At 46.9% G+C, this 16,427-nt stretch overlaps 1 protein-coding gene across 3 annotated transcripts in view; it reads right to left on the bottom strand.

The window, feature by feature from the left end:
* Nucleotides 1-16,427, bottom strand: part of Foxn3 (forkhead box N3) — a 364,395-nt gene that overhangs the window by 89,095 nt on the left and 258,873 nt on the right. For all 3 annotated transcript variants that reach the window (XM_028777274.1, XM_028777272.1, XM_028777273.1), the window contains one exon: nucleotides 3,485-3,549. In XM_028777274.1, coding sequence (XP_028633107.1) covers nucleotides 3,485-3,549 — 65 coding nt within the window. The remainder of the gene's footprint in view (nucleotides 1-3,484; nucleotides 3,550-16,427) is intronic.

Genomic DNA, 16,427 nt, shown 5'->3' on the forward strand with positions numbered 1-16,427 from the left:
ACATATATATATATATATAAACATTGAAACACAAAGACAAACACAAAAACTCAAAGACATGGGGTCTGTTGAAGACACCTGCCAGCTGGCCACTCCTGCAAGCCTCTGAATAAGCCGCACTGTGTTTAGATGCCCCGGGTCCCTTATTAGACAACGGGCTTGTCCCCTTGTGAGGCTCTGCTTGGTTTCTATTGTACTGAAACTGAAGGGCTCTCTAGTCTGTTGGAACCGCTAGAATACTGAGATTGCTTCTCACAGCCTAAATGGCATTCAGAATAAACACTGGGAATTGACAAAATGACCAATTACGTGAAGTAGCTCTGCCTGACGTAATCCAAACCGAATCTTCCCCCAGTAGCCTAAACTGAGGTCATTCAACAGCCCAGCCTGCCTGTAATTTTGAACCAAAAGATGGTGCCACCTTTGAGGTCCAAGGAAGACTTTGAGCAGTTAATTCTTTCTATTAGTTTCATTTAGGCTAGAAAATACCAAGATTCCACTCAGCTCACAAGCCCAGCCGGTGCCAGATGACACAAGGCGGTTCCCTGTTGTATTAGATCACTGGTCTCAGCACCAGCTCAGGTTCCATGTGATTAGAACATCACATTACAGGACGCCCTTACTTGTGGTTTGGTCCTGGGTTTTTTTTTTCCCCCAACTTCATGAGGGTGTGAAAGCCATATGCCTTCAGAAGGAACTGTCCTGGAAGAGCCAGGCATGGTGGTACATACCTGTAGTCCTAGAAGGACCAGAGGTTGAAGGTTATCCTTTATTGCATAGCAAGTTTGAGGCAGTCTCAGCTACAAAAGGCTATCTCCAAAGAGCAAGAAAAAAACTCTCTTTTCAACACTGATCCCTCCTAGGCAAGGGGTATAGGGCCTTCTTATGATGCTGGGCAGTAACGACAGTGTGCAGACTCCATCAGCCACATGTTAACAAGGACAAAGCGTCGACACTCTATAGTGACTGGTGGTGTTAAGCACATGGTGTAGGAGGTGAAGGACTATGTATATACTATTTTCTACTTTCAGTGGCTTATTTGGACAAGGTGAGAAATACCTTCAATTATGAAATACAGACGCATGAAAACAATTCAAGCCACAGTGACCTTTAAATGAAATAACCTAAATCTAGCCTAAATCTAGCCAAGAAACACTTGCCGTGTCCCAGGCATGGTCCACGTTTCCAGCACCACGTCCCCACTGTTTTGTCCTCTGGGATGACATGTGCTCTTGTGGTTTTCCTCTCTGGCAATTCCACATCTATGAATTATACACACGCAAACACACATACCCCCAAACATACCCCCACACACATATACACCACATATACACACATAACACACACACACACTTCCTTGTGTTTTGAGTGCCCCTAGAAAGTGATGCCCCTCTTCTTTAAACTCCCACCAAAAAGTAGGCCCCCTCTTCACAACATAGCCCTGCTGCCTATCTTCCCGTTCCTGCATCCTATACCCTCACCACCATGCTGGCAGCACATCATCATCAAGCCTGGATTCCTTCCTAGTCTGAAGATTTGCCTTCCACTTGTCAGAGGGGAAACAAGGGTACAGGAGGACAGCACTGAGAAAGTGAGCTCAGACCTGATAAGATTCTAAGGAGCTTCTGTAGCTGTGGAGGGGCAGTCCCCTCCTTCGCATCCCTGTATCTTTAGGCAGAAAGCTGACTGTGGGCATTCACAGCTCCTGGACAGCCCTGTAAGCCCTAAAAGAAGACATAAGATCATTTGGGGAACACTTAAAGCCTGGGAAGGATGTTTTCAGGGTGGAGGGGGTCTCAGAGACTCTAGACAGGTAGGGCAAAATGATGAAAAAAAATCACAGAAATAAATCCCTGCCTACACCCCCAGACTCAGAAAGATTTTTACGGTTTTCAAGTGTACACTATAGATGACAGACAGACAGACAGGTTATACTCAACTGAATATGGATCCCATGTATATCTGAAACCTGTACAGTTAATTCCCAGTGTACTAGAGGAGTCATGAGATTTAAAAATCACAAAATCAAGAAAAAGACACATCCACCCATGAAACAGAGCCACCACGCTCACCCAGCTTTAGGCATTATCAGCTCTTTCCATGGTGTTGTGTCATAGGTACAAACCCAAAAACCTCATCCCCAGAGAGTGTCTTACCTAACGTCGAATCGAACAGACTGAATCCTGTAAGAAAAAGCTCTGAGAAAACAAAATCCCAATTCTGAAAATAATTCAAAGGTGAAGGATACCCATGCCACTAGTGCAACCAAGCAGAGAAGCTGGTGACTGAACTTCCCTTGAGAAAACCCCAAGCATGGACCCAACCACTGCTTGCTACCTTCATGCTAATTCCGTCTCTTTTCTTAAGACATGTAGGACACCCACGATGGCCATGAAAAGTAGGATTTATTTTATCTGCACAAAAACAAACAAACAAAAAACCCAAAAACCCCACAGAAACATTCCTGTACCACATTTATATTTCATAAACTATTAAAAAAGCAAGAAACCGCGTGGCCCATGAAACAAGAACCATATCTGCCACCATTGCTGGAAGTACTCCAGAAACCCGAGGACAGATGTCTCTTCTTAAGCACAGGGGTACCTGACTCCTTCATTCTCCTGCCTCGCTTCAGTGTATTCTTTTATAAGACACACTGAACAGTCAGCCAAAAGACGTCAAAGCCCTCACCCACAACTGCACAGCCATGAAGCTCTTGGACAACCCTGAGTCCACACTTTCAGGGTCTGAGCTTCCCTCTCATTCTCAACCCCTGAACTGAGGGCCAGGTTACCCACAGAACAGACATCCACAACAGCCAGAATGCAGAGGTGACTTCTATAAGACTTGGGCACACATTGCCGCTGCTTTAACCGCGTAATCTTCACCACTGGCATTGTGGTACAATGTAACAGCAAAACCAGCAGTGAAAGACAGTTTGAGATCCTTGAGAGGAGCTAGCACGGGCAGCTGAGGGTGGACTGAAACACAGTTAGCAGAGTCCCCCAGCAGTGACTCTGGGGACAAATGAGGAGTTCCTGGAGCATCAGTACAGACTGCAGCCAACCTTCCAGGTACACAGGACTGTTAGGAGACAGCAGGGAACAGATGTCTCCCCATGATGACTAAAGTGTCAAAGCATCCAAACCAGTCTCAATCACCTCAGGTGTCAGACACACTTGAGAGCTTGCTTTTTCTCAGCCAGTATGCACTACTGTCACAGTTCAACTGTCACACTGTCCCCACTCCACCAAATCAGCAGTCTTGGGAGGGACAGAGGCCTGGTTTCAAACTCTCAATTCACAGCAGCCAAGACACTTGAGCAGGAAGAAGTAAGACGTGGGCAGTCAGACCCAGGGCACAACAGTCATGCCTCTCCAGAGAGCAGCCACTGCTAACCAGAAGGGAGCGCTCCTGGCTGGCCATGCACAAAGGAGGAGGGAAGAAGATGAGGGAACAGGAGGAGGCCCTCCTAGACACCTACCTTGCAGAAGGGCTCCGTTTCTCTTGAAGAAGGTACTGCCCGGCCAGATGGGTGGACCTGATGTGCTGCAAGAGAACACAGATGAGTGTGAACTTTGAGAGCGGGGGGGGGGCCCTCTGTCACCACTCCCTCCCAGCAGCCCTTTCCCTGGCACCCTCTTCTCCACCTTCACTTGTGGGGGCCTTGAAACACTTCCCCAGGTGTGCTTCAAAACCAATCAGGTTAAAAACAGGCTTTCTATTCCCCACGGCAAAACCATCTGTGCGAGCATTCTGGTTATCATCTTGGCTAGGGTCACACCTGGCCACTGAGATCATCTACAGGCAATCGGCAAAGGCACGTGGTGTGCTGATTTGATTAGGTGGTATCACTGTGCACAGAACACTTGCTCACCTGCTCAAGCATGTGGCAAACAAGTCTTTGTCTGCGTCTTGAGTCTGACCAGGGCTGCTGGCACTTGCTGGTTACACATCACAATTTGTCTGCTCTATACAGAAGCTGGCCTTTCTTGCCCTCTCTCTTACAAATCCTCTTCACACAGATGTAACCTTGCCCTGCTCCGGTCCTCCCTTGTCTCTTGTTTTGCATCTTGTTTTCAATTTCTTGGCTTAAATTGTGCCACTCAGTACCCCATAAAACACCCTGCGGATGGATTGCCACCCACACTCTAGTCACAGCAGAGGCAAGAACACAAGCAAGATCGATCTATCACTGAGGCACTCTCTGCATTTCTAGATGAGCATTTTCACTGTCTTAAGAGAGTCGGTGGAAAACTTTATAGCTGCCCAATCTTAGTAAAAAACCCTTCAAGTGGAAAGGGGGTTATCCTCAATCAAGGACTCGCTTAAGATTAATGTTCGAAAGCCGTCGGTTCACATTAGCACATCCAGCCCGAGAGGCAATTTAAATTACTCTCACCAAAATAGTATATGGCAAATGACGTTGGTTGATGCAGCATCAATCAGCTTCAACATTTAACAAATTGAAATTGGTCAAAGAGATATATTTGTAAGTCCATCGGACAGACAGACAGACAGACAGACACACACACACACACACACACACACACACACACACACACACACACGCACACACACGCACGCACGCACGCACGCCCCTGAATCAACACAAGAACTCTTTAGTAGTCAGCTGCAGTCTGGTTGTGAAGGATGGCAATGCTGTTAACAAGGAAGGGGGAATGCTAGTACATCCTGCCTGCCGGAATTTCATTACCAGAGGTACAAACACTGTCACAGCTATAGGGACATAGTACAAGATTGAGGAGGAGTTAGAAAAGAGAAAAACGCTACTGCATAAAAATGCTATTAAACACCATGATGATGTCAAATGTGCTTGCTAGCACGGGCACCTCTTCTTTTCTGCACCCCACTTTCACGTGCCTTGCTATGTGCCAGGGTGTCTTCTTTTTTTTCCTTTAATGAGTTATAGGTTTGAACAGCCTTCCTGCTTACTTTAGCATAGCACCTGCTCTATTGTAGAGGTCTGAGCCAGACCTGCAGATCTGAGGCATACGTGTCCTGGGAACTTGAATGCTCATAGACTTTGTTTTATTTTGCTTTGGATCCACTATAGTAAAAGGATTGGTATAACGTGCCCCCTGTCCAGATTCTCAGCCCTGGCAAGTGAGGCTTCTGGGTGACAAGGAGGCACAGAGGACAGTAACAGACCATACTGGGGATGTCTCGGGGCTGCAGAACAATGATGGCAAGCTGACTCTTCTCCCATGTGGCTCCTTCCTATGGCATGTGGGGGCCCTTTAAAAGGCTCAGCCAGGAAGAATGAGGTGTGCTAAAATGTTTAGGCTGGCCTTTAACCACCCTAGCAAGTTCCCAGAGCCCTACCCCCTTATCTTTATATTAAAGCAGGAAACAGCAAGCTGGCAGCTGGTAATACTGAGCTGGCGGATTCATAAAGATATTTAAAAACTGAGGGCTTCATTGCTTCATTATATAGAGGAGTTCACTGCTTCTGGAGAATTCAATAATTGAGTATTACTGCAGAAGCCTGAATATCCAGCTTACTGCCACCCAAATCTCCTTCTTATCCTGACCTTGATTTGGCTGAAAACCCGAGTAGACACCCAGGATGGAGCAAATGTGGGGAGCTGAGGTCAGATAAACCCAGTGGTTTTAGATCAGGAAAATTCTCCGTATGATAGAAATCTACCGGGGGATTTCTATAGCACCCCTTTAACACCTTAAGTCACTCATTGGTATTCTGTGGTCACTGGGCTCTGCTGTCCCTCGGTCTGTCCTCAGGTGGTAGATGGAGGTTTAGCCCTGCAATGGCGTATTGCAGTACTCAGAGTATGTGTTCTCATGTGTGTGGTGTGTGTGTGTGTGTTTGTGTGTGTATGTGTGTGTACATAGTGTGTGTATATGTGAGTGCACGAAGATGGTTTGCACTCGTTTCTAGTGGTTAAGTGAGCCGGGCATTCCCCCAACACTAACTACAAAGCCTTTGAGGTGCCATATTCCGCAGGCTCCTTTTAGATTTTCCCTCAAAATGATATCATCTGACTGCTAGGGATTTACGGATTTATCAAGCGACTACTGAGAACTGTGTTTGGTGCTACAAAAGCCTGGGAAGGAGAAAAAGAAAAAAAAAAACTAATAAAGACTCCTATCTGTGACCTCTGAGAACTTACTGCCAGACTTTCCTCTGATGCCGTCTAGAGAGACAAGAAATGCCGTGGGAAGGCTACTGGCACTGGCTCCAGCTGCAGGCTAGCCAAGCACAAAGTTGACTGTTACTCCCAAAGCTGGAGACATCTCTGGCTGACTGGCCTACAGAACCCAAAGTTAGCTAAAAATACATCCGAATGAAATTACTTAAAAATACATAGTAACTGCAACCATTCAGAGAAAACAGCAGTGTGATGTTTGGGAGGGGTGGTACCTCCTGCCCTCCTTTTCACCCCAAGAGTGGAGGAATGGAGTGGTAGACACATGGTAAGAACAGGCTTCTGACCCTTGTCCTGTGACTGTAAGTGGCCGGTGAATGTCACTTCTATGAAAAATGGCCAGGAAGGCCCCATAACAAAGTCGATTCTCAGTGTTTCACCATGGTCCCCACACTACAAGAGCAAAGCAGTCAACTACTGAGCCCAACAGTTTCCCCTGGTTCTGACAGAGATCACCTTCCCGTTCCAGAGGTGGGCAGTCCTGGGAGGTTACAGGGCTCTGAGCTAGTGGTAACACAAGAGCAACCCTAGGATTCCAGAGTGCCTGCCTCCTTTCCTTGTTCATCCTCCAGCTTGCCCTGTCTGCCTTCCCACACAGAACTCTTAGCCATCCTTCTCCATGGAAGGTCTTTTGTTAAGGCTCTCTCCTAGGCAAAGTTCCTGGCTAGAAAAAGCAATCTGACTAACTATATGTGAAGAACCGTGGGCTCTGATTAGCAGAAACAATACAAGGCCTGCACTGAGAATGTCTCATTTCAATAATGTGCTAACGGTGACCTTCGGTACCGACTTGGCAACAAAAGACGCAGGCCAACAGGTTAAGAGGGTCCTGCCTGCCAGAAAGTCTGTCTTTGAACCAGCATCTCAAAACATTGTTCTGCTAAACCCGGTGCTGAACCAACAAAACCCAAGAGAGGCACAGTTTCTCCTAAACAGCACACCAGGTGCCCCCCAGAGGCCCACGGCATTCACTCACTCCTGGGCTTCATGCTCTTTTCTCCAGTCCCAAGATGCTGGGAGTCAACAGGTGGTAGGGCCCCAGGTAGTTCTTGGACTCATGATGCACTCTGTCAGATGTCTGCCCTATCCACGAGCTTCAAGCATCATGAAACAGGGATATAGCATAAGCCCAAAGCTCGGGCAGTTCTAAATACCCAATCCTGTATTCACTGGTCTGGACTTTTTATGAGCCCAATAGTAAGCAAACTAAGAAAAGTGTGTTGTTTCCCCAGGTGCCATGCGTGAACTGGAGATCACAGAGAACACGACGCTTCAACATGGAGGGAATGTGAAGGGGTGCTAAATGACTCAAGCACAGAGGACCACACTGTCCGTGTGTGCTCCCATGAGCTCTCCAGAGCCGTCCTTCAGAGATGGAAGCAGGAAGGCATTGTCGGGGGCTGGGAGGAGCGTGTGGACAGTGAGGATTTAGTGGTCTCAACTTTGGTTTTGCAAGGAGAACAGTTATGGAGACTGGCTACACAGTGAGTCCAGTGATCTTCACGCTACAGCAAGGCACACTTAAAAATGGGGACGGTGGTACACTTTATGTCACATGAGTTTTATCCTAAGTTATAAGATTGAGAGTTAGGGAGAAAGAATATCAAGTGATGCGGAGGGAGGCAAAGGGGCTCTGGCATGGATGCTCCCTTGACCTGACACCTGGAGTGTTGCACAGGAAGATGGGCAATTCACACTCCCTGACCTTCCTTTGCTGTCCACCAAAACGGCCCAGTCCTCTTGGGGGCTTGAGCTTAACTACTCTTCGGGAAGCTTGTGAGTGATTTCTGCTACACCTTAGCACTGGAAAGGGCGCGTGAAGGGGTCTTCAGGGTTTCTACATCTACTATCGAATGTTTTGACAGGAGTAACACAGCCAGAGTATATGTAGACACACACACACACACACACACACACACACACACACGCACACACGCGCACACACACTGAATTTTCCCATCGCACTATGGGGGCCACTAGTGAGCATTATGCTAGGACAAACCTGCCTCCACTACCTGAGGAGAAAAAAATGGAAATCAACCAACAAAAAGAAACCATGTTGGAATTCATCCCTTTAAACTACCTGTGGTAGATCACCAGGAAGATAATATAAAAGTGGAGCCTACCTAAGACCCAAACATGACCCCTGAGAGATAGAGGGTAAGCCTCTGAAATTGTAACGTAGCTGTTAGGTGTGTCCTGGCAGAGACACAGACACAGAAGAAGTTGGGGGTAACAAATCACCCCAACTGTCACGGAGGCATCATTTGGTAAATAAGCAAATCTTTGCACGTCTCAGGACTCCCTCTGCACTTTCTTAACCTCTCATGATAAAAAAGGAGCCCCGAGGGTCACTGCAGAAGAGTGGGTGGGAGACAGTAAGAGCCAGAGGTAGCAGAAGCTGCAGCAAACTATCTGCTGGACATATCTGCTGTGGTGGTGTGTATGAGATCAAGCCAGCCAAAATCCCAGTATGGCTTACGGACAGACTCAGGAGGTCCCACTCCTAACTGAAGGCCTGCTAAGGAGAAAGAATCCATTTTCTTCAGAGATGTGGCCTCTGAGAGGCTCCAGTGGATAGCCCTACACCCCTGCACATGCAGGTAGCATTAAGTATATAGGCTCAGTGGGTTTAAAACATACACACACACACACACAGACACACAGACACACACACGAAGTTGGGAGGGAAGCGTAGTGGGGGAGAAAGGAGAGGAGATGAAGGGGAAGGAATAGGGGAGGAACTTTAATCAAAATACATTACATGCATGTATGAATTATCAAACAATAAAAGACTTTAAGAAAATAAAGTTATGGAAATATAACCTGGGGAGGGGTGGGGGAAGGTCAATAAAAACAGGAGAATCTACGCAGCTGGTCCAATCTGAGGATCTGTGGACAGCGTATGTGGTAAAATGCAGCCTCTAACATTTTAGGTCTTTTAACTAGCCCAAGCCTCAACTGTCTGCTTGTAGTCTGTGGGGCAGCTGATGGTGTGCAGCACATGGGAAATGAGGGTGTCAAAGAGAGAAGTCCCCGATGTAGTCCCAATTCCAAGAAACTCAAGGCCACAGGGCGACACTTGATGCAGTTGTGGCTTGGTGCCAACACTTCCTCAAGCCTCCTGGGCTCTCTGAATTTGGCTCCTTTCTGCATTCCCATGACAGATAAGGGCGATTTTCATCTTCCTTTTTTCCTGAGGGATGTTTTTAAAGTGTCCAAATGCAACTGTTCCTTAGTCCAGACACAACCAACTGTTCAAAAACACCACCGATGGCTAAAGAAACACCTTCAAAGACACTTTCTCCTCCTATTCCTTTTCTTCTTCTTCCTCCTCCTCCTCTTCCTCCAAAGAAACTTAAAAAACCAGACAGGTGGGAACCTCCCAGGGCTAGCCAGTGTTTGGAGGTTGACAACTGTCAGGAGGCAATCACTGAAGTGACCAGACAACCACCATCTGGGTCCCCAGAAAGCATAAGCACCAGAGTGGCAAGATTCTCTGAGGGCAAAACACGGATCACAGAAAGAATTGGAATGGCTTTGTAACCTAAGCAAGTGTGGTCGCTGGAGATGCCCGCAGCCAGCCTACAGCCTACATGACCACCATGCCCCCATATGCTACGGCCTGAGATGTCTGTAAGCTACTGACAAGTGACAGCGGCCTGGGACAGACACACTGTCTCGTTTTATTTATTTCAATAGTGGGTGGCCTGCTCACCACCGTCAATTAGTTTTGGGAGGGATGATGGCACGGTGATGCACCGGATTAAAGTCCTACCAGGCAAATGCATGGACTAGAGCTTTGGTGACAGCGGAGAGCTAGGATGTACAGGTCTGTACCCAAATGATCTTGTTTCTTTAGTTCCTTAGTAGTTGGTCCCCTTCTATTTGATAAATCCTTTCAGAAAGTACTAACAGAACACTCACTTCCAGAAAACCAAAGGTAACACCTGAGATGGTAGCAGGGTTTGTTGGAGTGTGCGCATCTGATATTCATCAGTGATTTGCTTTATGGTTTTCTTTTGTTCTGTAACTATAAAAATGTCGTGAGACTGCTACCACATTGAAGCATGCCATTTGGGGCACTCTGGGAATCTGTGGTCCAAGAGACCTGGATGAAGAACCTGACCTTGGGCTTTTCTCAGGCTCCAGAATTAAATTTCTATTGTTTAGGAACTGCAGAGCTTAGGAGATTCTGTGAGACCAGTACAAAAAGAGGAAGAAAATAGAAACTGCCCACCAGCCAGCCCTCTTCCCCATTCCTCACCTCCCACCCTCTCAAGTAACAGGACTTTGCCTCTGGTTATATAAAGTCTCCTTTGTTAGGGCATTATCTCTTTAAAAATCCTTTCCACCTTTAGCCTCAATACCCTCAGGCCCTTGCTTTCCAGACTTTTCTGCTAGCTTCTGGTAGCTTGCTAGAAACCCTGGGTGCTGCTGGTTTCTGGAACTGCTGCCCTGACCTCTGCTTTCATGCCCCCCCCCCCAAACTCCCTACATCTGCCTGAAATCCCTCTTGAGTGTAAAGAGACCAATCCTGTTGGAGCAGTGGTCCTCCATGCTGTAACAGGACCTTGTTGGAGCTGATTACATTTTCAAGGACTTTATTTTCAAACAAGGTCATATCCTGAGGTACTAGAGTGTCAGGACACCAACATATAACTTTGGAGGCTTCCACAGAATATCCGTCACTGCTCTTCACATGGGATGTTCAACACCCAGACACAGCACATTCCTGTTTTCTTCTCTTGAATCTTTACTTAGTGACCACACACTGAGAACTTGGCTTGTAACTTTCAGATGTTGGGGTGGGGGGAGGGAATGAAAGTTTAAACTTGAACTCTGCATTCTTCCTAACAATAGAGACCACAACAACTCTGCCTTGGGTGACTACTTGCAAAATGCTCCCGGTCAGACTCCTAGAGTCTCTAATACTGTCACTGCCCCCATTGTCTTCCTCTGCCCATTCCTGTATATTCTCTCTAATGTTCCCTGAACCTCCTCTGCCTCTGTAGCCTCACTGATTTTGTGTAGTTGAGAAGTTCTCCCTAACAGCCAGGAGGCCTCCCCACCTATGCTCCCTCACAGCCACTTGCCCTGCATAACTTATCCCTGCAAAGTCAAGTGTGCACGCTAAAACCAACCCTGGGGTTGGCAGAGGTATCCCTGGGGACATGGGTGTCACTGGAGCTCTTGCTCCAAGTCAACCTTTTTGTATGTCCTCTATATAGTGAATAGCTGTATAACTTGCATTTGAAGACGTCAGTGTAAGCAAAAGCTCACATGGCAGAGCAGGTACAGTTGGTGCTACTCCTGCAGTCAGCTCAGAAACCCTGCCATCCTTTCCCAACCCCTTCCTGCTGTCCTTAAGATGCTGCCTGGGGCAAGCCTTTAAAACACAGACCATATGCCTTTAGGATCCAACAGAGCTCATTCTCTTTTTCCTTGCCCTTGTCCTGTGTTCTCAGGAGAGCTACCTTTTAAGGATCAACTGAAATTTCAGACCCCAGGAAGGCATTTTCCCACAACTTCTACCCGATGAGCTCTCTGAATTCTTCTGGCACTTACAGGCTATCCAGTCCCTCAGGGAATAAAGCAGAGTCCATACTGTCTCTCTACTTTGGTTCCTTAATCCTTTCATTCATCCTTCAGGCATGCATGCATTGTCCAACAGTGACTCCCCACTTAGAGCTAGGCTGAGGTCGCTGCACACAATAGACAGTTGTCATAATTCTACTAAAAGAAATGGCAGAATGCTGCTTGCATCTCCCTGACACAATTACTCAAGCTCTGAGGATTAAACACAATTCTCTAATGGAGCTATAATTAAATCTTTGTACAAAGAAGCATGCCCATACCACATCTTCTTCCCTTACCATCATATTGAAAATTGGAAAGAAAATTATAAATCTCATCACTGATGGTAAGTAATGAGCTAGGTGATTTTTAACTTCTCTTTTCTGTGATTTCTTGATTACCCAGGAATATATAAATAACTAGGTAAGTACATGTATATTTTTTATAATATGGAAGGCCTATTTGGGCGGACTGACAAAATGCTGCCTAAACCCCAAGGCTGGGTTTCAGATGCACCAGCTCAGTGTACGTCGTCTTCCTGAACAGTTGCAAAGGTGTTTATCATTATCTTAGTGCTACACGTTTCTAATTTTACATATGAAAACCATGGCATCATTCAGCAGAAAGTACATTATTTGCATGATGTATTTGCATTTGTAAAACACCCACATTTACTTTTACTGCTTAATGGGCCCCATTTAAATGGGCCTCTCTACATAAATGGGAGAACACTGGTTCCCAACTCAATGGTGCTGATAAGAAAACTACTCCTTTTAGATGCAAATGAACCTACTAATCACAACTGAACCGGTGGCAGAGCAGAGTTGAGCAGCTGTTCCTAACTCCATGGCTAGGGCTAGCTTGGGCCCAGTTTAAGCTCCAGAGAAGCCTGGGGTTTCCACAGAAGACATCTGTCATAGACCTCAGGGATCAACTCCACGTTTTCTAAAAGGAAACAAGAGAATCTGAGACATGAGTCCACTGTGCATGTGTGGCCAGGCTTACCCATGTCAACACAGGAAGGAGGAATACAGAGAAAAGGCAAGGTCCACGAAGGTAGTTACGGAGGCTTGTGGTCAATGCCACCAGATAGCTCCTGAGTCTCACTCTTTTTTTTTCAAGACAGGGTTTCTCTGTGTAGCCCTGGCTGTCCTGGAACTCACTCTGTAGACCAGGCTGGCCTCGAACTCAGAAATCCGCCTGTCTCTGCCTCCCAAGTGCTGGGATTAAAGGCGTGCGCCACCACCGCCCGGAGTCTCACTCTTAACACGGTACATACAGCACAATGGAAAGAACAGAGGGGTTCCTCACAAATCAAAGGCTAGGGAGATAGCTCCATGGATGAAGTGCCTACTCAACAAGCTTGAGAACCTGAGTTTGGCTTCCTACCACAAGCCAGGTCTGAACAGATGAGCCGGTAACCTTGGGGTTGGGAAAGGCAGAGACAGGAGGACCACTGAGGCTAGCTGACCACATGCCTGGGAGAGAAACTAGGCGGTGAGCCCAAGGTACAATGAGAGGTCCTATCTCAAGGACTAAGATAGAAAGCCACAGAGAAAGCCACCCAACATTCTCCTCTGGCCTATATGCAAATACATGTGCACTTGCACCTGTACCAACATGTGTACGCACATACACACACCACATACACAGAAAGAAAACTTATAAATCAGTTGTTCTACTTCTGAATATACAGCCCCCACCACCACCACTGCCAATAAAAGCAAGGACTCTAGATAGCTGTACATCACATCCACAGCGGCCTTATTCACAACAGGGCTGGGGTGGGGAAGGTGGAAACAGGCTCATTGAGAGATGAGTGGACAAGCTAAACACAGAATATACATAGGGAATATCCTTTCAAGAAAGATGATTCAGCGGCATAGATAAACCCTGAGGATGTTATGCTAAGTGCAATGAGCCAGTCACAAAAAAGACAAATTCTACATGATTCGATGTAGCTGAGGTGCCTGAAGTCATCAAAGTCACAGACAGAAAGTAGAATTGGTTGACGGGAGATGGGTGGAAAGGCCCTGGGGAGTGGTTGTTCATGGTTATTATTTCAGTCCTACAAGAGAAAAATAATTCTAGAGGCAGAATATGGTTATTGACAGCACATCGGTGAGTAGCTACACTGAGCAAACTCTGTGTGCACGTGGCCATCCTTCAGTAGACAACAGATAGACAAATGACAGATAAGAGAGGAATGATGCCAGAGATGGATGATAGATGATACAGGATATAAACAGATGGGTAATAGGTGGGAGACAACAGACAAATGGATGGATAAGTCGAAGACGGATGGACAGATGGATGGACGGGTGGATATAATTTAGATCTTGAGTGTCCCCCAAAATCTATGTTTTGGAGGCTTGGTCCCCAGAGTCTATTCAGGAAGGTAGTTATTCCTTTAAAGGCGGGAACTTGTGTGAAGAAGTGCCTCCAAAGGAATTATGGAGCCCTGGTCTTCTCAATTTCCCCTCTCTGCTTCCTGACCCAAAGACAATGGCCTCTGCCACTTGTTCCCCACCGTTCCTCAGGCCCGAAAGCCAGGGGCCCATCAACCATGAACTGGAACACATCGAAGCAGGAACCAAAACAAGCCTTTTCTCTTGATAAGCTGATTGTTTCAAGTTGTTCGTATAACAAACGGGAAATCAATAGGTAAGCAGCTACTCCCTAAGAGGGCAGGAGGCTTTGTTCCTCCATCCCTCGGCTCCAGACAAGAAATGCACATCCTCTTACTCTTTCCCCTCACTCACTCACTCACTAAATAAACACTCCCTTGCCCTGAATGCAGACACAGCAATAAAGAAACTGTCCTGCCCACCAAGAGGTAGGGATAAACATGCCCCACACGCAGATAAAATAGAGGACTCTGGGATGTATCGAGGATGACAGACAGTGCTACATGATGCTTGGAGAGTTAGTCCCTTCTGGATCCCTCCATGACCAGGCTGTTAATACAGTCTGGTGTCCCTTTAGTGTGGCAGAAGCCACGGAGAACCCCTCTGCCTGAAGCTTCCCTCATGTGACTCTTCTCTAAGCCCCAACAGTATTGCTCTTGACCCAAGATTTTAAGTTCCTGACTGGAAGCCCCCACTCCCACCAGAGAAACTACAGACGCTGCCAATGTGCCAATTCCCTTACTAGGTACTCAGGACAGGCTTGGGCCCCTGCATGTGCTCAGTAAATTCTGGTTTATTATTACAACACCAAGTAGAAGCTCCTCGTATCCTCTCTTCATTGTGCTAAGAAAGCATCAGCTTAAAGTCATTACTGCCATGAGATCACTGAGACAGCTGACTTGATAAAGATGGGCCAGTTAGCCCATCATGTGGGAAGCTGGCTGAAAGTCCAGAGGACACACGGCAACGCTTAGCCATAGGGGTCTGTCTCACAGTGTAGATGGCAATGGCAGTTGTATATTATATCTCAAACCAGAGCAGAGAGCAGATCGTGGGATCAACCTTCACTTTTATCCACTCGGAAAAGGAACTACCATCATCCCCACCCCACCTAACAGCAACCCCCCTAGGGACCAGGCCATTAACAGAGGTGACTATAAACACAATGACCAATCCATAGTAACCACAAACACAGAATCCAAGTACCTAAGGGAGGTGGGGATGGGACATTTGTCAAATGCCACAAGTCTCTGGGATGGAGAGAGCTGAAAGGGACAGTTCCCACACCATCCACCCAGGCCATTATGACCCCAGAGAGGACTCACATACGTAGGCTTAGGCTGGGGCTGAAGGACAGAGGAAACCTCTCCTTCCTATACCACAGTCTCCCTGAGGTCTTGACAATGGTGAAGAGTGGAACCAGGTGGTTTTCCCAGATAAAGCCCAAGGGTTTTACACCACTGAGTTACCTCCCCAACTGGACCATGGCAGATTTTCTAAGTCCTTGGGCCAGGCCTAGATCTAGGAAGGCAGAGCTGACCACAGGCGCACACTCTGTCCTTTGACAATAGCACTGGGTTGAGGCAGTCACCACCACATGTTGGATGAGACCATTACTGCCTCCCTCTCAGGTCTCCCTTGAAATGATTCCACTGTCAAAGCAAGATGTATTTCTGTCATTCAGAAGCCACTGCCGCCTATTTTGAAAAGATCAGAGCTCTAAATATTTTAAGTCATCCTCATTTTGGACACTGTCTTATTCCTGGTATTCCTCATAATGTTGGTCAGATAAGAAAAATGGCCTCTTTGTCTGGAAAACAGAGATTCTCCTTAGTCTCCTGGAGACAGTTTCTTTTCTTGATAGTCATACCCACCGAAGATGAAATGAAAATTAAAACGCTGATTTGGTAAGCCGGTGACACAGCAGGAGACCTGTCTAAGTGTGTCATCAAGGAAAGGAAGCCCAGGCTCCCCGAAGTGGATTCCTGAGGAACAGGCTGAAGCTGATGTCCGTGGTTTATTGGACCCACTTACAAGCTGGCTTGAAAGCAGAACAAATCTACTTAAATTCCTGAAAAGTAGTCACTGATGTCTGCCAGAGTAACACTCGCGCCTGGCACTTGCCTTTGTTTGGATGCCTCTCACTGCACATCCATAGCCGCTAGTCAGAGAGAAACAGACCCTTGTCCCTCTCTCCAGGTGCTCGTTCTCTCTCTCTCTCTCTCTCTCTCTCTCTCTCTCTCTCTCTCTCTCT

Source organism: Grammomys surdaster, unplaced genomic scaffold (genome assembly GCF_004785775.1).
Source record: "Grammomys surdaster isolate TR1022 unplaced genomic scaffold, NIH_TR_1.0 279, whole genome shotgun sequence".
NCBI classification, from domain to species: Eukaryota; Metazoa; Chordata; class Mammalia; order Rodentia; family Muridae; genus Grammomys; species Grammomys surdaster.